We start from the raw sequence: 21,151 nt of genomic DNA, 5'->3' as shown, positions 1-21,151 counted from the left end.
CCTGCTTTTCCGGTCTGACGCATTCGCGTGCGTATGAATGGAAGTCTATGGGAAGAAAAGTTAAGTGTGACCACAGCTTAACAATGAATGAACAATGAATGAATGAATTTTCATAGTATTTTCTATTTTATTTTATCTTTTTTTTAAAGTTTGACTGGAATGAAAGCAGTTTTTACATTTCTTTTAACGTCAAATTTGGCCCTTTAAGAAATGTTTTGATTGTCTATTGGGGGATGGAAGTTGGATATTGGGGGTGGTGGTTGGTCTATTTCTACTACTACCTACTACTCCCGCATCTGCCACCTGTGCAGAAATCAACTGGGCTGTAACATGTTGCCAGATTGAGGTAAAAAAAATACTTTGAAATTTAAATAATTCTTCAGTTGTGTGAGGTGATGAGCTTCGTACAAGATCTGGCAACTTGACAAGCATTGGAAGAAGTGATTTATTCTTTAAAACTACTGTAGATTGGGCCATACAAATCAAAGGAGTTTATTCATTAATTCTTTTTTTTCGGCTTAGTTCCTTTATTAATCAGGGGTCGCCACAGCGGAATGAACCGCCAACTTATCCAGCATATGTTCCATGAAGCGGATGCCCTTTCAGCCACAACCCGACACTGGGAAACACTCATACACTCTTGCCATGGCCAATTTAGCCTACCCAATTCACCTACAGCGCATGTGTTTGGACTGTGGGGGAAACCGGAGCACCAGGAGGAAACCCAAGCCAACAAGGGGAGAACATGCAAACTCCACACAGAAATGCCAACTGACCCAGTCGAGGCTCAAACCAGCGACCTTTTTGCTGTGCGGTGTTTGTGCTACCCACCACACTACCATGAAGCCCTACAGGAGTTTAGAGGAGTGAATTACAGGAGTGTTGCCAGGTATGGTCTTATTAACAGAACTTTAACCTAACAATTAACCAAGTTAAGCCTTTAAATGTCGCTTTAATCTGAATACTAGAATCTTGAAAAATAACTAGTAAAATATTATGTGCTGTCATCATGCTAACCACTGAGCCATCGTGCCACCCCACGTTTGATAAATATTTTATAAAGAAGTCAAATTCCACAGGAGAGCTAAGTACTTAGACTCAGCCATAAAAGCTGCCTGCTATAAGCCAGGCTTGTTTGTTGTGTGAGAGATGAATGAATGTGTGTGGCTGCACTTTTAGCATTTTTGTTATTTGCTGTACTTACTGGACGCAGACCATGATGAGGATGGCTAAGCAGCTGATGACTGACAGCACGACAGCCATGATGACGAGGGCGGCGTGTGTGGTTTCAGTGCTGCTCTCATCTCGAGACGTCTCCAGAAGCTGGATGCCACAGCGCTCACCATCATAACCTCGTCTACACCTGAAACAATCAGACATTGCAAAATTTCCCACAGCATTTTCCCACAAATTCATTAATAGTACTGGTTGTTAAAAGTTATTTAATTAATTGTTTAATTTCATTCATTAATTAATTTTCCTTCAGGTTAGTCTCTATTTCAGTGGCCGCCACAGTGGAATGAACCGATAACTATTCTAGCATATGTTTTATGCAGCGGATGCCCTTTCAGCCGCAAACCAGTAATTTGATTTTCTTAATTTAAAAGAATCAGTTAATTAATTAATTAAAAATCAATTAATTAAATAAATAATTAATAATAGCTAATTAAAGAAATAATTAAATTCCATAATAATAATAATAATGATTGACAATGTCGGCGCAATAGCCCAGTTGTTAGCACGCCGACATTGGTAACACTTCAGAGCGTCTCAAGTTCGTATCCCAGCTCGTATCCCAGCAAAGGACATTTCCCGACCCTACACCCATCTCTCTCTCCCACCTCGCTTCCAGTCTGAATACTGTCCTATCTAAAAAAAAGGGCAAAAATAAATAAAAAAACTAATAATAATACTAATTAACAAAACAATAAATTAAAGAAATAATTAAACAATAATAATTAATTAAACAAATAATTAAATGTAATAATTGTACTGGACGGTTGTTTAAAATTGTATTAACTGATTACTTAATTTTTTATAATTAATTAGAAAACTAATAATAATTAAAGAAATTATTAATTAAAGAAATTATTTATCAGAAATAAAAAATCAAAACTATTCATTCATTCATTTTCTTGTCGGCTTAGTTCCTTTATTAATCCGGGGTCGCCACAGCGGAATGAACCGCCAACTTATCCACAAGTTTTTACGCAGCAGATGCCCTTCCAGCCACAACCCATCTCTGGGAAACATCCACACACACATTCACACACTACGGTGAATTTAGCCTACCCAATTCACCTGTACCGCATGTGTTTGGACTCTGGGGGAAACCTGAGCAAAATTAAAACTAATTGTAACTATTTTTTATTTTTCAAAATGTCATTTATTTTTCCTGTGATGAAGAGCCGATTTTCTAGCATCGTTACTGCAGTCTTCAGTGTCACAGGATTCTTCAGAAATTATTTTAATATGTTAGCTTAGTGCAGTATATTTATATATTTATTCTATTTACATTAAAAAATGTTGTTAATTCTATTATTATAGTTATGTTGTTGGTGTCTTGAGGGGAAAGCCTCTTGCTGACACCGGACAACAGTTCATCAAACTGGGCTCGGCTCAGTCGGAAGTACAGCTAAAAGCTTCCATCATCCAGGTGTAGCACATTTGCTATTTACAAGGTGGACTTTGTAAGTGGAAAAAATGAACGCTTCACTAGCGAGAAAACAGTTAAACAGAGCATCTGCAGCGCGAGGATAAAGAACGAGCCTTCTCCATTCTGCCTCTTTATTCCTTTACCTTCGTGGAGTGAGGAAACGGTGGAAACTCACTCCACTTAAGACATCCATTAGCCTGCATATTCAATTTTGTTTGTTAAGCGCAAAGATTTGTTTCGAAACTATTTCTAAACTCAGTTCTAATTTCCAGCGAACGAATAAATGAAAAATAATAACGAAGTGTGGTCAAAAAACTGAGTTATATCCAAACACACGTCCTGTTCTTGTGCCCCATATGGTGATGCAGACGTCTCCAAAACCCGACAGGTGGACAAATCTAAACTTGCTTTTATTAAAACAAATATAAATATGCATATAATAAATAATACTGCTGATAATAATAACATTATACTAATGCAAATTGTCATGAATAAACAGAAAAAAAGCACCCCAAGGCGAAGAAGGCATAGTGGTTTTTATATTTATGTAGAAAGCATTAGTTATTATAATATTTTAATCCTGTAATGTTTTTCATATGTAAAGATGTGTACTGCTGTACATCCTGTGTGTATTAAGCAATGTGTAAGCATTAGTGATGGAAAGTTCGGATCATTTTACTGACTCGGATCTTTGAGTCTCGTTCATCGAGATGAACGAATCTTTTGAGTCATTTCGTTCATTTGGTTCAATTTGCCAAAATATTACTAAAATGTTACGAATTGCTTCCAAACACATCTACAACTAGCCCAAAAGGTTGATCACATGACAAATAAGTCATAAATAGAATCCTATAAGAAGGAGAAAATAATAATTCAATGTTTACCTGCTCTTTTGTCTATGAAGGTATTGTTGTCTCTTTGCTCAGCTCACCCCTTCATGTCTTCAAATGTCAGTGGTTCGTTCACGTTACACTGACAGTCACATATAATCTTAACCACTGTACACAGTCTGAGCCGATAGGAGCCATGATAATTAGTTCACCTTTCAAGTCATCTGGGTCTTGAGTCGTTCGTTCATCACGTGACAGAATGACTCAAACCCGAGGACTCGAGAGATGAACGGTTCAATTCTTTTTCCGGCTCTAAACGCATACGATTGGCCCGTGAGGAACGAATGATTCAGACCCGAGAGAGGACTCGAGAGATGAACGGTTCAATTCTTTTTCTGGCTCTAAACGCATATGATTGGTCCGTGAGGAACGAATGACTCAGACCCGATAGAGGACTCGAGAGTTGAAAGGATCAATTCTTTCTCCGGCTCTAAACGCATATGATTGGCTTCTGCCTTTCCGCAACGAACGACTCAAAAGACTTGAAATATGCGGTATATACCACCTGCACAAATATGCGCACACACGGATGAACGAATCACTCCCTGAGAGGACTCGTAGTTCTCGAGTCATATTAAAGATTCATTCAAAATGAACAAATCGTTCATGAACGACCCATCACTAGTAAGCATTTGGACGTGCTCTGCGCTGGACTTTAGACCAGGTTAATGTTGGTAAATAGCGTGGTCTATTTTATTTCTTCAAATTAGCAACATGAAAACAATGCGCCTTAACACACCTCCTTTATAGACATGCACACCCATGAGTCCACAAAGTGGCGCAAATGGATTTGCTATTTAAAAATGTGGTGCAAAATGTGAAATTTAGGGTTGCACTGGTCTGAAAATAGCACAAAAAAACGTGCCATACACGTCTTGCGCCTTATTGCGCCGGGTGTATGATAGTGCCCTTCATGTGTCAGCTGAGATTACATCCAACATCGGATAATAATGCACATTTCAAAGCACTTCCTTTAAATGTAAAACTTTTGACCACCTCTGTCACTGAATAGAATTGAGCCAGAGTAATGTTCACTCACACACACACGGGTTCGCTCAGGCCGTGCAGGTATGTGCAGTGGCCGTGGATGCAGTAATCTACATGAGAGGTCAGGCAGGGGTCAGCGGTGGTGCTGCGGCTCCGGTGACTGGACGTGTGGTTGGGCTGAACAGGAGTGATGTTTTTATTCCTTTTTCTTCCTTTGTTCTTCTTGCGTCCGGAGCGCTTGTGGTTCTGCTCGTCTCCTTTACTGGCTTGGGTTACTGAAAGATGCAAGATGTGTGTGAGAACATTTGTTTACACTTGCATTATTATCAAAAATAAAAAACGTCTGCACCATTTACTCACACTCGTATGGTTGTGAACTTTTATTACACTTATCACACTATTAACAAATGAAACTAAAATTAAGACTATTAGATCAATAAACTACTAATTATCTGCTTATTAATAGTTAGTAAGGTAGAAGTAGGGTTTAGGTTTTGGGTAGGATTAGGGAATGGCGACACAGTGGCTTAGTGGTAAGCGATGTCACCGTGCACGCTCCTGCTTGATGCGAACTCGCAGGGTCTGTGCGGGCTTGAAGACGCACTCTCTTGTACTGTTTGTGTTTTGTTCTGTCGGCATCGCGGTGTTTCATTCTCAGCGTCTCCATCTTGTTGGTTTCTGTTTTGGTTGGCGCTGAGATGAAACATGCGCATTGCATATGTGTGAGAGCACGATGAGGTGTTTTCATCTATCGTGTGCTCGTGTCTTGCGTCTGTTGTCTAAGCGCGTGGCTCTGCGTTTACATTGTGGTCGCGTGCTTTTGTTGTGTGCTTCAGTCTTGTCCTTTATTGTGAACGCACGGTTAATAAGTTCTCTCATTGGCTGCGTGTTCTTGTCCCGTTTTATGTGAGCACATGGCTTGTGTTGTCTCTGTGTCATGTGCTCTCCCGTATATTGTCTAGTTCAGTGGTTCTCAAAGTGGGGGTCGCGGGACAATGAAGGGGGGTCCCCTGGTGATTTCCAAAAATCGATTTATTTTTATTAAACTTCAAGATTTACCACATTTTATTCATAACCTACTGAAGAGAAAAAATATATACTATATAGTTACTATAATAGCTTATATTTCTATTGCAGGGGTGCTCAACCCTGTTCCTGGAGATCTACCCTCCTACAGAGTTTAGCTCCAACCCTGATCAAATACACCTGAATCAATTAATAAGGACCTGAACAGCACTTGATAACTACAGGCAGGGTTGCAACTGAAATCTGCAGGAAGGTAGATCTCCAGGAACAGGGTTGAGCACCCCTGTTCTATTGGATTGTGACCCCTGGATACATTATATTAAATACACAGCAATAGCATCAAATGCAGCGGACTGATTTTATAACACCAGGTTGAACTTTCTGGTCCATTTACAGCACTGTATCCATTAAAAAACAGAAACGAAGAATAGACTTGGGTCTATGGTGTGTATGCACCATTGTATGCAAGGTTTCTGTATTTATAACCACCTCAGTTCAATTCAATTCAATTTAGCTTTATTTGTATAGCGCTTTTACAATGTAGATTGTGTCAAAGCAGCTTCACATAAATGCTCATAGTAACTGGAACATTGTGGTTCAGGTTTTAGTGTTTAAGTTCAGTTCAGTTCAGTTTAGCTCAGTTCAGTGTGATTTAATCATTACTGAGAGTTCAAACACTGAAGAGCAAATTCATCGATGCGTAGCTCTACCAATCCTGAACCATGCGAGGCAGTGGCGACAGCGGAGAGGGAAAAAAAAACTTCACCTGATGGGAGTGAAGAAAAAAAACCCTGAGGGAACCAGACTCAGTTGGGCACGACCATTTTAATTTCTCCACTGGCCGAAAGTCTTGTGCAGAGCTTCATTCGCCGTGGTTGAGGCTGGAAGATGGCCTCAACGAAGACTCGTCTGTCCCTGGAGCGTCGCTGGAATCAGACTCATGTTCTCCACTCCCCACGACCATGAATTCAGAGGATATTGGGGGTCGCGAGTCACTGGCATTGTCATTTTGGGGGTCAGGGGCTGAAAAGTTTGGGAACCCCTGGTCTAGTTCAGGGATGGGCAAACTTGATCCTCGAGGGCCGGTGTCCCTGCAGAGTTTTGTTCCAACACTAGTCAAACACACCTGAACATGCTAATCAGTGTCTTTAAGATCACAAGAAATCTATAAGCAGGTTGGTTTGATTGGAGGGTTGGAGCTAAACTGTGCAGGACACCGGCCCTCCAGGACCGAGTTTGCCCACCCCTGGTCTAGTTCCACCCTCCATTATTAGTTATTTACATGTATGTTCATCAGTTTGTGTGTTAATTTACTTCTGTTTATATTCTCCTCATGTCTGCTGTCCTGTGCCAGTTCGTCGTCTATACTTTCCTGTGTTCGTGTTCCAGTCCTGTCCTGCCAGCCCAGCCAAGTTCGTTTACCGTTTTGTGTTATAGTTATGTTTTCCCCCCTCGAGGTGGTTTTTGTTGTCCTTTTTGTTTTATTTTAATTTATAATATATCATCTCATGCTTCCTGAACCTTAACAGATATGTAGTTCATTTCTAAACCTTTCTGACTCATAAATGACGTATTTGCAGGTTTGATGTGTGTTAGTAAATAAAGCTTAGCACAATTATCCCATTTATTATTTTCCTTTTGATTTTGGGATCAAACATGAACCAATCACGTGTTCCCTGCGAGATTCATCCAACTAGAGTTATGTGAATTAAAAATGTTAAGGTGACATATTGATAATTTGAGAACCTTTGTACTTAATAACAACCTAATTAAAATTTTAAAAGGCTTTGATCAGGTAGTAAATTAGGTTAATCCAAGAATAATGGACATCTTAGTGGTTAAGTGTGTGTGTGTGTGTGTACCTTTAAAAAAAGGTGGCTCGATGAACATTCCGGATGGATCCTGATCATCGTCAGACTCTAAATCTTCCCCCACTGCGCTCTGAAGACCCTCCCCCGATGATGACATCACAGTCACATGATCCAGCACGGAAGTGTGAGTGGCAGCTGTAGTAATGGTAAACACTGCAGACAGAAACACACACACACACACACACACACACACACACGGTCTATTATATCACAGCAGTAATGTAGCAATGAGGAAAGCTTAGTTTCGGCACAGTTTGTGAATAATAACAGGATCAAAAGCTTCATTATATCACAATGACACATTAACCTCAATTAGAGAATATAAAGAGAGGTTGATCTGCTTAATGTTGGTAATGATGTCGAGTCATCCTGTAAACACCCCGTGCATATTGAACTGAACGAACGAGACAGAAAACATAATAAGCGAGTGGAAAACTTGAGGTCATGTGAGGTCACACTGCACCTGCTGCATTTACGACATGAAATCCGAGTCCTTTATGTGTGCTTTTCAAGTTTATTATATGTAGTCTGGGTTATGATCAATGCAGCACTCCATTCAGGCTTAAATACACAATATAATCACATGATGTGGAAAACTCATTCATCTACTTTGTATAGCACTGCACTGAACACACAGAGACTTTTCCTCTTTAAAAGGGACCTATTATGAAAAAAGGACTTTCATAAGGGGGGTTAAACACAGTTGTGTGATGACTGTGTGAATATAGCCAGCCTATAATAATAAAAAATAATTAATTATATTGTTTATAATCACACTTCATAAAAACAGTCTGCAGAAACACTTTGATTGACATTCTCTCTTTGTACGTGTCATCAGAGGGGGAAAGCCCCGCCCATAAGTGACCATCTCTCCCTCATTAGCATAAACAGCCCTGAGTGAAAATTGTGTTTTTGATTGTCAGGTTGTTGTAGGCCTAGTTATAATAATAGTTTTACATGATCAAACTAGTGTTACTTTCTCCGCTTCAGTAATGTCCAGCTGGTTAATTCATGCTCGTGCAAAGGATGAGACGGACAAAAGTAATCAATGCATGCCCTTCTTTTACTTATTTTCGTGTTGTCCGGTTTACAGCTCCCGGGTGGAATAACTCGAGTGAACATAAAAGAAAGCCGAATTAAACTTTCTTTCTCTGCTTCAGCTGCACAGAAATCATCGAGCTTACATCATCCATCATGCGTGTTGAACTACACTACCCACAATACACTTCGCTGTGGACTACAACTCCCGTAAACAGCAGTCTTACGCCTGTTTCACACCGCAAGCGTCAGCGGCGCGTGAGCAGAGCGTGAGCAGCGCGTATGTCGAGCAGTAGCAGCACGCAGGCGTTTGCCTTTCACACCAGCTGCGTCTGCAGCGCGCAGCTCTTCGGCAGCTGCTGCTGAGATCAACCTATCTCTGTCTATTCTATCTAGTTACCCCTCTATATACAAATACACTTTTTAAACTTTTCATCTGTACCAAGCCCCCTCCTATGCTGTTTCATTAACCTGCAAATGTTTATTTTACAAATTTTATAGATCAAATAGTACTGTATGCTTCTCAAGCTAACTTATATGAGAATTGTCTACAGTCAGAAGACAATCGCCTGTGATATCATGTCATTTGTTTTTTGATTATCAGGTTGCTGTAGACCTAGTTATAATCATATTTATACAATATAGTTATAATGATATTTATACATGATCAAACTAGTGTTACTTTCTCCGCTTCAGTGATGTCCAGCGGCAGAATAACAGCTCGTTAATTCATGCTCGTGCAGATGATGAGACGGACAAAAGTAATTAATGCATGCCATTCTTTTACTTATTTTCGTGTTGTCAGATTCACAGTGCAAACAGCTCCCGGTAGGAATAATTCGAGTGAACATAAAACAAAGCCGATTGAAAACTTTCTTGCTCTGCTAGCTGCACAGAACACAGCGAGCTCACATAATCCAGCATGCGTGTCGCACTACACTACCCACAATACACTTCGCTATGGACTACAAATCCCGTAAATATTCTATTTCCCCTCTCCTACAACACTAGTGTGCAACTTAAGCAAAACTGATAGTAAAATAGTTTTACATTTGGTTTTGTAGTTCGGGCCTAAATAAATGTTTGTTGCCGTTTTTAATTGTTTTAAGTTCATTTGAATGACTATATATATAAACCATTTGACATTATTAACGCATTTATTGGGTTAAATTGTTAGTTTTTATTGTCATTCAATGTGTTTTGGTCATTCTCAATGCACTGTCACTTTAATTGAGCGTGAGCAGCGCGTCAAAAATAGACCCAGCGCCGAAACTATCGCTGCACTGCTGCTTCGGCGACGCTCACGCCTCGCTCTGACGCGCTGCTGCTGCGTGCGGTATGAAAGCTCTAATCTGTTAACATGGACGCCGAAAACACACGCGCTGCTCACGCTCTGCTCACGCTCTGCTCACGCGCCGCTGACGCTTGCGGTGTGAAACAGGCGTTACCGTACGTTCACACCGAAAGCAGCGAGAGCGTCAAAGTAGCCGGAAGTCATTCATTTTCAATGAGAGCCGGCGGCGATAGGCGGCGAGGAGCAGCGCAGCGCGTCTTCGCCAGCATGAGCGTCTAGGAGAGTTGAAATGAAGTCAACTTTATGTTAATGAGCTATGACGCGGTTCGGCGGCAAGCAATCAGAATGAAGACGTCCACCGCTTGACAGCAGTTCAGAGAACACAGACCTGTGAACTTTGGTTCCAACCACAGTTGTTCCCAAGGGTTTGATTATTGCGGTCGCCGGATTTCCAATTATTTACAATGTTTTCCTACAGAAACATACATTACATAAGTTACTGGCGAGTTACTGATGTGCATTAATGTTATTTAAATTTATCTTAAAAAAGCGGGAATCTCACGCGATGTGACAGTACAAAACAGTACTGCTGCTTCAGGATATTTCAGACATATGGACACATATTGGATAAATAGAGCAAAGCCACACCACATGCAACTTGATCTTCCATTGTTGTATGAATTTGATAAGAAGTGCGCAACATTTTCACGCTAGAAACATGTTTTATGCAGGAATGTAACTGATATGCTGCAACGGCTCCTTTAAATACGAGATCAATGTAGCGAGTTTTGACGCTCTCGCCGCAGGAGCTGAAGGCAGACAGCATTGTCGCCAGGGCGGCCAGAGCGACCTTGGACGCTCTCGCCGCTTTCGGTGTGAACCTACGGTTAAAGCGGCCGCTTCTATTTCCCCTCTCCTGCAACACTAGCGTGCAACTTAAGCAAGATTGATACTGAAATTGTTTTACATTTGGTTTTGTAGTTCGGGCCTAAATAAATGTTGCAGTTTTTAATTGTTTAAGTTCATTTGATTGACTATATAAACATCAGTTGACATTATTAATGCATTTGTTGGGTAAAATTGCTACTTTTTACTGTCATTCAATGTGTTTTGGTCATTATCAATGCACTGCCACTTTAATTGAGTGTGAGCAGCATGGCAAAAATAGACCCAGCCACAGAACTATTGCGGCACTGCTGCTTCAGCGACGCTCACGCCTCGCTCTGACTCGCTGCTGCTGCGTGTGGTGTGAAAGCTCTAATCTGTTAACATGGACGCCGAAAAAACACACACTGCTCACGCTCTGCTCAGGCACTGCTTGCGCTAGCGGTGTGAAACAGGCGTAAGCCTCATTCACAAGCGACTCACAGCGGCAAAGCAACAAAACGACCGTTCATTCTCAACAGAGAGCGAGTGACTTCTGACAACCTCCATCTACGCGAGCGACAGTGACCATTGGCGACCAGGTAGAGGTGTCGAGCGATGCGACAAAGCTGAGAATCCTTCAACTTTATGCAAATGAAGAGGGACTTTCTTGAGCGATAGCCAATAGGAACACCAGCAGAGCTCTTGGGATCCTCTCTCAGCTCACTCAGAGGCCGGTTGCATTCGTCCTGTATATACCTACACACCCCTGCGTTTGAAGCAGGTCGCCACCCAGAGCGACAGGTAACTACAAAGTCGCTGCTAGTCTGAATGAGGCATAAGAGATTTGAACCGCTATGCCACTATGGTCAAACATAGGCATTTATAGCTCTGCCTACTTTGGAAAATTTAGATAGAGACGATCTATCTCTCGTTAGCATAGACCAGTGGTAACCAAACTTGTTCCTGGAGGGCAGGTGTCCAGCAGATTTTAGCTCCAACCCTAATCAAACACACCTAAACAAGCTAATCAAGCTCTTACTAGATATACTTGAAACATCCAGGCAGGTGTGTTGAGGCAAGATGGAGCTAAACCCTGCAGGGACACCGGCCCTCCAGGACCAGGATTGGTGACCCCTGGCATAGCCATTACAGTTCTGAATCTGCTGCTATCGTCACACATAATTGTTCTTGAGGTAGGTTAAGGCCCAATCCTAATTCTATTTTTGTACCCCTACCCCTTTCCCATGGCCCTTAAAACAGAGTGTGAAACGGAAGGGCTTCAAAATTTACCCCTAGGAAATGGGACAGCACTACAGCACCTGAGCACGTCATCATATGTCATCGCGATCTCTTGCTTCATATGAGATTAGACAACGGTGACTGCTGTAGTTATTCCAGTTGTGCTATTTTTTGGTATTTATCTACAGGAATTCACTGAAGGCAACAGTATCATGTTATCGTAACAATCTAACGTGGTGATAAGATCATAACTGTACTGTGCATTGACACAGTGGCCATATTCATCCATGTAAACACACCAAAACAACACTAACATTATAGCAGACACTGTAAAAGCCCATTTCCAGCCTCTAGACTTTACAGACAGTGTATTCGAGTGTCATCGAGCGTCAGAATGTTGTGGGACTGCTGTACAGTTATTATTAGGGATTACAGAACCAAATTTAGCGTTTTTTATGTTTTGTTTTAATATTGTTTTTGTAAAAGCATGATGGTAAAACACAAGTGCGTGTTGCATTAAAACATGTGCTATAATATACAATACTAATTTGTGAATCTCCTTAATTCCGTCTGCAGCTATCCTGCAGTTGTGGCTGGAGTATTCTGGGAAATTTTCTTGCCCCTTGGTTTCGAGTGTGGTCCTGAAAATCTCTGTTCGAAGTGCTAACTAGCTTTCAAGCTAAAGAAAATTGGGACACTACCCTTCACGGGAATGCGCAAAACAAGGAGGTAGGGGGTAAGGGGAAGGGCTAGAATTGGGATTGGGCCTAAATGTACCATGTAACATGCTAGAATGAACCTTATAGGCTCTCATCAAGCGGCAACCTCCCGCTCTCCCTCGGGAGGCCAATACGGAAGTAATTGTAATAAAAAAATCTGCTAGTCCTGGCTCCATAATAGAGCAAATTTCAATTGAGCCCATTGTTAGAATGGCCAACTTTACAGCAGTAAAAAAAGGTGTTTACATCCTGGTACAAAGAACGATTTTGGTTCATAAAGCTACTATTACCCTTCATGACAACGGTGTGGGGGGTGAATTTTTTTATAACTCATCTGTTTTCTTTATATTAGGTTTTATTAAGTTTGCATAATTAAGGGCGTGGCCACTTGATTGACAGCTAGGTCTGGCTGTCGCCGTCACTTTACCTCAGCTGACTCCAGCAGATTAGTCACTGATTTTGGCATATTCATCGTATTTCTGTGTTGTTTTATATGGCTTTACACAGTCAGTTGCCTTTTGGGATTATTTCCTACAATTCCCAGATGATATGGGATGCTGAGTGAACATAATTGTGCTCACAAGCCATTCACGTGGCCTCCGTTTCCCATGTGAGTAAAGTTATATACTTATATAGCATCTCTATAAATGTATTTGTTTTATTTAAGATCATCCATCATTTATATTTTTCTTTAATGCATTGAAGAAAAACCCTAAATTTTTCTTTAATGCACTCTAGAACAGTCATCTGAAGTGTTGTCATACAGTTTTATGCCTGGATTTCATAAATAGCCTTGCATTTACTAACACAGACTCTATCTTAGGTGTTTGGAAGTAATTTGCGTTTTCCTCCTGTACAACATCATTAGAACAATACTTAGTGGCTCAATATATTACAGCAGTGTTTTTAAAAGACTAAACACTTTATTGATATAGTGTACAGCCAAGCACAAGTTGTCAGAACCCAAACGAGTCGCAGGTGATAAAGTATTAAGCATTTCTCCCAAAGTAAAGTGTGTCTAAGCTAGGTCCACGCAAAATGCCAGCAGGTGTCTGTAGCCCCGCTCACTCCCCGCCTCTTTGCCCTTGTTTGGTATCCCGCCATGAGTGCGACTACGCGTGAACAAAATGGCGACGGTTGGCCGCGCCTACTTGTGGCTTCTTTTGCGCTCTTCAGAAACCTATGGGTGACGTCACGGATACTACGTCTATATATTTTAAAGTCTATGGTTCTCATACATCAAGCAAGCAAACTTGAACTTCCATAACCAAATTTAAACTATGTAAACATTGTTTGCTAATCAAAATTTACAAGTGAAACTAAGTCAAAACTAAATCTGCTCAACATACATTGTACAAAAAAATATTGGTTAATTAATAGAATTCATATCTTGTGATTATTTTTTTTTTCTTTAGGTTATGAATTACAGTATGATAGCTTTATTTTTGCTCTGTCGACTGTTGATGTTGAAAATTCAACTCTATAATAAAAGTGATTTTTGTTGACATTTAAGTACAAATAAATTTTATTATTATTTTAAAATTGTATTAATATTAAATAGTAATATGTTGTATAAGAATTAATATTAAGAGAATTAAGTCAAATAACAGGAAAAGTATACAGGCAGTTTATCAGAAAGTTTTTGTAGCATGATTTACACCAATACAAACAATATTTCACTTCAAACTATCACTAAAAGTCACTTTTTTCCAACTTTTCAACATCAAAATTTGTTGCAGGAAAGACCAGGTCTCATAACACAATTGAATCACTAAATATAAAACCATGTTTTAAACTGTTTAATAAACTAAATATGTTCATTACAGACATTTACAGATATTTTACAATTAATATGAGTTTTTGATTTTAATCACAATAATTCATATGGAGTTTTAAAAAATATCTCTACATCAGAGAAGACTTTAAATGGATGGACAGAAATATCTCAGATGTGATTTAAAATATCCAAAGGTGAATGAAAGTCGTATAGGTTTGCCACAACATTGAGTAATGACAAAATGTAAATTTTGGAAAGGTGAACTGACCCTTTAAAATGTAGTTTACATGGCAGGAAATGATTAATAACAGTTTAAATTAAATCTGTCTAATAATTTAAAATGCAATAAAAATAGTTGAATGATTAACTTAAATTAAATTAATAATTAAATAAATAATTAAATTAATAATAAACAATGAAATTCCAGTTCCCATAACACTTTGTATAGTAGTAAATAGTATGCATGTATATGTGCTGGTATATTTTGCTAATATTTAATTTCTTATTTTGAGCTAAAGTCTTTTTTTTTCTGGTGTTGTAACAATTCAGACATTTAAGTAAAAAGTTTTTTAGACATTGCACTGCATTCACGATATGGTTTATAATATGGTACTGCATATGTTACAGTATGGAAAACGTACTGTATGTTAAACGTTATGTCTACAGTCTTTAAAAAAACAGCCAGAAAATGTTTATTTCTAATAACAATTAATCTCAACACTGAATGTATGGCGTAATGTTTTCTGAAAGGAGCATTCAGTATTAAAATATTCAAAATATGTCAAATCATGTTATTGGTTTTACTTTGTCATTAAAAAAGGTTTTAGTCAACACTGTTTGCAACTAAGGAGGTCTCAGTGTTTCCTTGCGTTGATTCATTTCCACATTGAAACTTGACAATCAGCAAGAAAAAATGTTGACCGGGACTACTTGTTTTTCCATCAGGAGTTAATTGGGATCAAGGAAAGGGTGTTTTAAACTGTATCAGAAAGGAGCTGAATGTGAACGTGCAGGAAACTCCCATCCTGAAACACAGCCAGCATCTTAACATTTTTGCTTAGGTGGAGTAAAGTTTTGATCACAGATTGACGAAAGATTGACAAAATATTTTCTTTTCGGCTACGCAATTATCAAAACATTCTTAAATATACACTGTAAAATGTATATTTAACAGTTATTAAACAGTTTTTAATGGAAACACTTTACAATAAGGTTGTATTAGTTAATGCAGTGGTTCTCAAACGTTTTTCATCAAGTACCACCTCAGTAAAACGTTGTCTTTGCAAGTAATTCAATTCAATTCAGCTTTATTTGTACAGCGCTTTTACAATGTAGATTGTGTCAAAGCAGCTTCACATAAATGCTCATAGTAACTGGATCAGAGTAGTTCAGTTTTTAGTGTTTAAGTTCAGTTCAGTTTAGCTCAGTTCAGTGTGGTTTTACTGAGAGTCCAAACACTGAAGAGCAAATCCATCGATGCGTAGCTTTTCAGATCCTAAACCATGCAAGCCAGCTGCGACACAATAGTGCCACCATAATGAGCAGTATTGGAATACAGTAGCGTATTAGGTCCAGTAAAGCAGCTAAAGCTCTATACAGTTCAAAAACAAGGCATAATAGTTCCTATTATTAAGAACATTTAAATTAAAATGTGCTTTTAAAAGTTAAAAATGGCAGGTCACTTCTTAAAAAGTAAACAAGAAAGAAACTCCTAGTTTATCAGCACCTGGAAATGCCTGGAACTCTAGGCTTGGAAATATAGGCTTTATGTCATCATATTCATATATAAATCATTTTAAATATATGTAGCATGTACAAATGACATATTTGATTCATCTGCGTACCACTAAAAGGAAGTCCACGTACCACTAGTGGTACACGTACCACAGTTTGAGAACCGCTGAGTTAATGCATTTACTAACATGAACAAACAATGAACATGTTACAACTGAAGTTTATTTATTTATTTATTATTGCGAATTGTACTCTGTCTTCTCTTTGTCCCGCCTTCTTGTTGTTTTTCTTTTGTCTCATAGGCTCCTATAGTGGCGTGATCCCGCGTTCTGATTGGCTGCTGGTCTCGGAGGCCTGTATATAAGGGAGCTTCCGGCAGGGTTCAGAGAGCTCATTTGCGTTGGGACCGTTGTTGGGAGTGGAGCTCCTGGATTTCCCTCACCCCTCCGGCCGACGACCAACAACCAATATTGTACTAATGTTCATATGTTAACCTATTTTGAGAGTTTGAGTGTGTAGGGGTGTCCCGCCTATTAATTTTATTACTTTTGACTATGTTTAGGGAGTAAGGTAAGCTTCTTGTAGGTTTCTTAATAGGTAATTTAGTGCATTTATTTTATAGATTCTTTTGTTTATTTTGGCCAGAGGTCACTCTGAAGACATGCTCATTTATATTATCTACATTTTTCTGCAATAAATCTATTCATATATACTCTTAACTGAATGTCTGAGTTTTGGATGTCGACCGAAGGGAAACGTTTGCCTTAAGTTTTTGTTTTGTTTGGGAAATACACCACCCCAACACATTTGTTTTTCTTTGTTTATTATGCCCATGTTGTTTTCCCCTAGACTCGGGGCGTAATAGAACAATACATTCATTACAGTATTTGTTCACGTTAGATGATGGAAATACAGTAGTTCATTGTTAGTTCATGTTAACTCACAGTGTGTTAATGATAATAAGAATGAACTTGAATGTTAATAATGCACTAGTAAATGTTAAATTATGATTAATAAATGCTGCAAGTATTGTTCATTCGTAGTTTATGTTAGCAAATAATGAACCTTATAGTAAAGTGTGATCTTTATATGCTACTTTAAGTTATCTTGATCATTTGATCAGGTTTTATATTTCCAGCTATACAAATTTAACTTCATATTTGTGGTCAGTTTGACTGATGCAAATTAAACATTTAAGGCATATTTTTGTGCAGTGAAGATCAAGAAAAAAAAATGAAAACAAAGATGAAAATCTGCTTAATTCTAAAAAAAAAAAAATTGGTTACATTTCAAACTCATTTATTTTATGTTCAGCGTAGTCCCTTTTTTAATCAGGGGTCGCCACATCAGAATGAACCTTCAACTCATCAAACACATGTTTTAAGCAGAGGATGCCCTTTAAGCTGCAACCCATCACTGGGAAACATCCATACACTCATTCATACTCATACACTACGGCCAATTTAGCTTATCCAATTCACCTAGCGCATGTGTTTGGACTGTGGTGTAAACCGTAGCACTCGGGAGGAAACCCACGCCAACACGGAGAGAACATGCAAACTCCAAACAGAAACGCCAGCTGACCCAGCCAGGGCTCGAACCACCAACCTTCTAGCTGTGAGAAAATCTTGCTACCCACTGTGCCACCGTGACACCCTATATTCGTTCATTTATTCATTCATTTTATTTCAGCTTAGTCTGTAGTTCAGATGTCGACACAGCGAAATGAACCACCAACTATTCCAGCATATTTTTTTTACGCCATGGATGTCCTTCCAGCGCAAGCCAGTACTGGGAAACACCCATACACTCTCACATTCACACACCCCTTCTGCAGTGGCGACCCCTGATAATCAGGGATTAAGCCGAAGGAAAATGAATGAATGAATGAATGAATGAATGAAGGATACACTTGCTGTGTCTCATTTCAGAGGCTGCACCCTCCGAAGGATGCAGACTTCAAAGGTGAGTATTTCGAAGTCCACACAGGCCGAACTGAGCATTTTGAAATGAGATAATCTAGCCTACAGAGGACAGATCTAGGTCAACTAGCAACCATAACAGCTGCTGTTAATAACCGCTGATAAAATTTGCAATGAGTTTTTTTTTCAAAGTGATTTTAAAACTTATTTTAAGTGATCTGAAGGCAAAACATTGTTTATAAAAACTGGAAATATATTTCCTTTGGTCCATACATGTACACACAAACATGTGAACTGTCTTTAAACTCGCTCTTTAGTAGGACATGTCATACTCTTTTTGTTTTTTAACGTGTTTAGATATTCACGTAAAATAAACCTAATTCATACATTTAAACCAGAGTTTGCTTTTAAAAACGTCCTGCCGTTATCAGCGCGTAATGAATCTAGGGGTGTTCACGGATCTACCGCTTGTGTCCTTCATTACCTGGGAAATGATGAACACATTTGGAGGCTGCGTTTGAAGGAGCCTTCGAAATTGTTTGAAATGAGACAGCCTTCAAATGCAGCGAACTTTAAATGCAGCCTTCAGAGGATGCAGCCTCTAAAATGAGACACAGCTACTGTCATAAATTCTTCATAAATTCAGCTCAACTTACACTAATCAAACTGACTACAATAATAGGCATCATACACCCGGTGCAGTGTGGCGCAAGTCACAACACAATTGTTTGCTAGTTTCAGCTTGGCGCAAGAGTCGTTTTGATGTTTTTCACCACGCTGTTTAAATAGCAAATGGATTTGCGCTCATATGTGCGCACATAGGTGTTCTGGTCTAAAAAAAGAGGTGTGTTAAGGTGCATTGCTAGCGCGTTGCTATTTTGAGGAACTATAATAGACTGTACAACACACCCAACACAATCTCACGGCAATTTGTAACTTTTTCATTTAGTGGTTAATTCGTATGAATTCGTACGATCTAATTCGTACAATTTAGTACGATTTGCTCATCCCCCAATGACGGTTGGGGTTAGGGGTGGGGTCAGGTGCCACGCCTCCTTTTTAAAATCGTACCATTTCGTACGACTGAACTCGTACGAATTCGTACGAATTAGCCACAAAACTGGCAAAACGTAAAATACTTACGCTTTCTCGTGAGATCAAGCTGACACACCAGATCAAAGCAGGTCTGCAGCGCAGAGCGCGTTAGTTGTGCTCCCCGCTTACACGTTGCTTAATACATACAGGATGTACAGCTATGTGCAAATATCTTTATAAATGAATAAGAATTAAAGGATTAAGATATTACAAAAATTATTATTTTCTAGCCTACATAAAAATAAAAACCAAACTTTCTTGCCTTCCTCTCGAGGGGCTTTTTCAGTTATTCATGACCATTTGCTTTTGTATAGTGTTATTATTATTATTAGCAGTATTATTTATTATCTGCATATTTATATTTGTTTTAATAAAAACAAGCTTAGATTTGTCCACCTGTCAGGTTTTAGACCATATGGGGCACAGCATGTGTATTTGGATATAACTCAGTTGGTTGAGCACACTTTGTTATTATTGTTCATTTATTCGTTTGCTGGAAATTAGAAACTGAATTTAGAAATAGTTTTAAAGCAAATCTTTGCGCTTAACAAACTAAATTAATTATTTATAAGCTAATGGATTTCATTGTGTACAACACGTTTCCTTATCTAAGAGAGCGAAAGTAAAAGTAAATAATGAGAAGGCTCATCTCTCATTCTGGCGCTGCAGATGCTCTGTTGAACTGTTTTCTCACTAGTGAAGCATTCAGTTTTTCCATTAGGTCCGCCATGTAAAAAGCAAATGCGCTATGGCGCGACGCAACTGGCTCTTAAAGGGAATGGGAGATGAGACTCTGATTGGTTTATCCTGAAAACACACCTATTCATTAAGAGATAAAGCTCAACCCTGTTAGACCATGCGCCACCAAGCGGATTTTTCCGTCCTTAAAATAGCAAAAGTGGATTCTGATACGTCCTTAATGTTTTTGCGCCCTGCGCTTTGGACTTTGTGTCTAGATCGTTAAAATAGAGCCCATTAGGTTAAACATTGTTAAACTTTAGTTGAAACTTCATTCATTCATTGATTTTCTTGTCGGCTTAGTCCCTTTATTAATCCGGGGTCGCCACACCAGAATGAACCGCCAACTTTTCCAGCAAGTTTTTACGCAGCGGATGCCCTTCCAGCCGCAACCCATCTCTGGGAAACATCCACACACACATTCACACACACACACTCATACGCTACAGACAATTTAGCCTACCCAATTCACCTGTACCACATGTATTTGGACTGTGGGGGAAACCGGAGCACCCGGAGGAAACCCACGCGAAGGCAGACTCCTAGTTGAAACTTGATTAACTTATTAAAATAGGATAAATCAACATAAAAATCCTTTAGTTTTTTTTATGGTGTATACTAACAGTAGGAAATCTACAAAAGATCTTAACATAACTTGATCATAACTTAATATTCCAATGATTAATAGCATAAAAGAAAAATACTATGAATTTGTTGTCTATTCCCAAAAACAAACCCATGCAAAATGCACTAAAAACCAAAAAGCTTGTTGGAGCTACTTACAGTTGAAGTCAGAATTATTAGCTCCTCTTTGAATATATATATATATATATATATATATATATATATATATATATATATATATATATATATATATATATATATATATATATATATATATATATATATTTTTTTTTTTTTTATATATTTCCCAAATTATGTTTAACAGAGCAAGGAAATTTTCACAGCATGTCTGATAATATTTTTTCTTCTGCAGAAAGTCTTATTTGTTTTATTTCAGCTAGAATAAAAGCAGTTATTAATGTTTAAACACAATTTTTCAACACAAAATTATTAGCCCATTTAAGCTATATATTTTTTCAAAAGTCTAGAACAGGGATGGGCAAACTTGATCCTCGAGGGCCGTTGTCCCTGCAGAGTTTTGTTCCAACACTAGTCAAAAACACCTGAATATGCCAATCAGTGTCTTCAAGATCACTAGAAATCTATAAGCAGGTGTGTTTGATTAGAGTTGAAGTTAAACTGTGCAGGACACCGGCCCTCCAGGACCGAGTTTG

The 21,151-nt window shown here is 38.8% G+C and overlaps 1 protein-coding gene and 1 long non-coding RNA gene across 6 annotated transcripts in view; one reads left to right on the top strand and one right to left on the bottom strand.

Moving 5' to 3' along the window:
- areg (amphiregulin) overlaps positions 1–21,151 on the bottom strand; it is a 45,671-nt gene that overhangs the window by 8,059 nt on the left and 16,461 nt on the right. For 3 of the 5 annotated variants that reach the window (XR_015490790.1, XM_087253263.1, XM_087253264.1), the window contains 3 exons: positions 7,422–7,583; positions 4,586–4,808; positions 1,205–1,363 (listed from right to left, as the gene is read on the bottom strand). Coding sequence is in view for 2 of the 5 variants with exons in the window: in XM_087253263.1 (XP_087109389.1) it covers positions 1,205–1,363; positions 4,586–4,808; positions 7,422–7,583 (544 nt within the window). In the remaining 3 variants the exon portion in view is untranslated. Of the gene's footprint in view, positions 1–808; positions 1,364–4,585; positions 4,809–7,421; positions 7,584–21,151 lie in introns of all 5 variants that reach the window. The other 2 variants (XR_015490792.1, XR_015490791.1) reach the window with 1 other exon arrangement.
- LOC147843824 (uncharacterized) lies at positions 4,745–11,603 on the top strand. Its single transcript, XR_015490965.1, has 3 exons — positions 4,745–5,499; positions 6,616–8,688; positions 9,910–11,603. It is a non-coding gene; the product is annotated as an uncharacterized LOC147843824 (long non-coding RNA).

This window comes from Danio rerio, chromosome 5 (assembly GCF_052040795.2).
Source record: "Danio rerio strain M-AB ecotype USA chromosome 5, GRCz13ab, whole genome shotgun sequence".
NCBI classification, from domain to species: domain Eukaryota; kingdom Metazoa; phylum Chordata; class Actinopteri; order Cypriniformes; family Danionidae; genus Danio; species Danio rerio.
The sequence above is the reverse complement of the archived record's forward strand: the minus strand, read 5'-3'. Positions and strand labels throughout refer to the sequence as shown.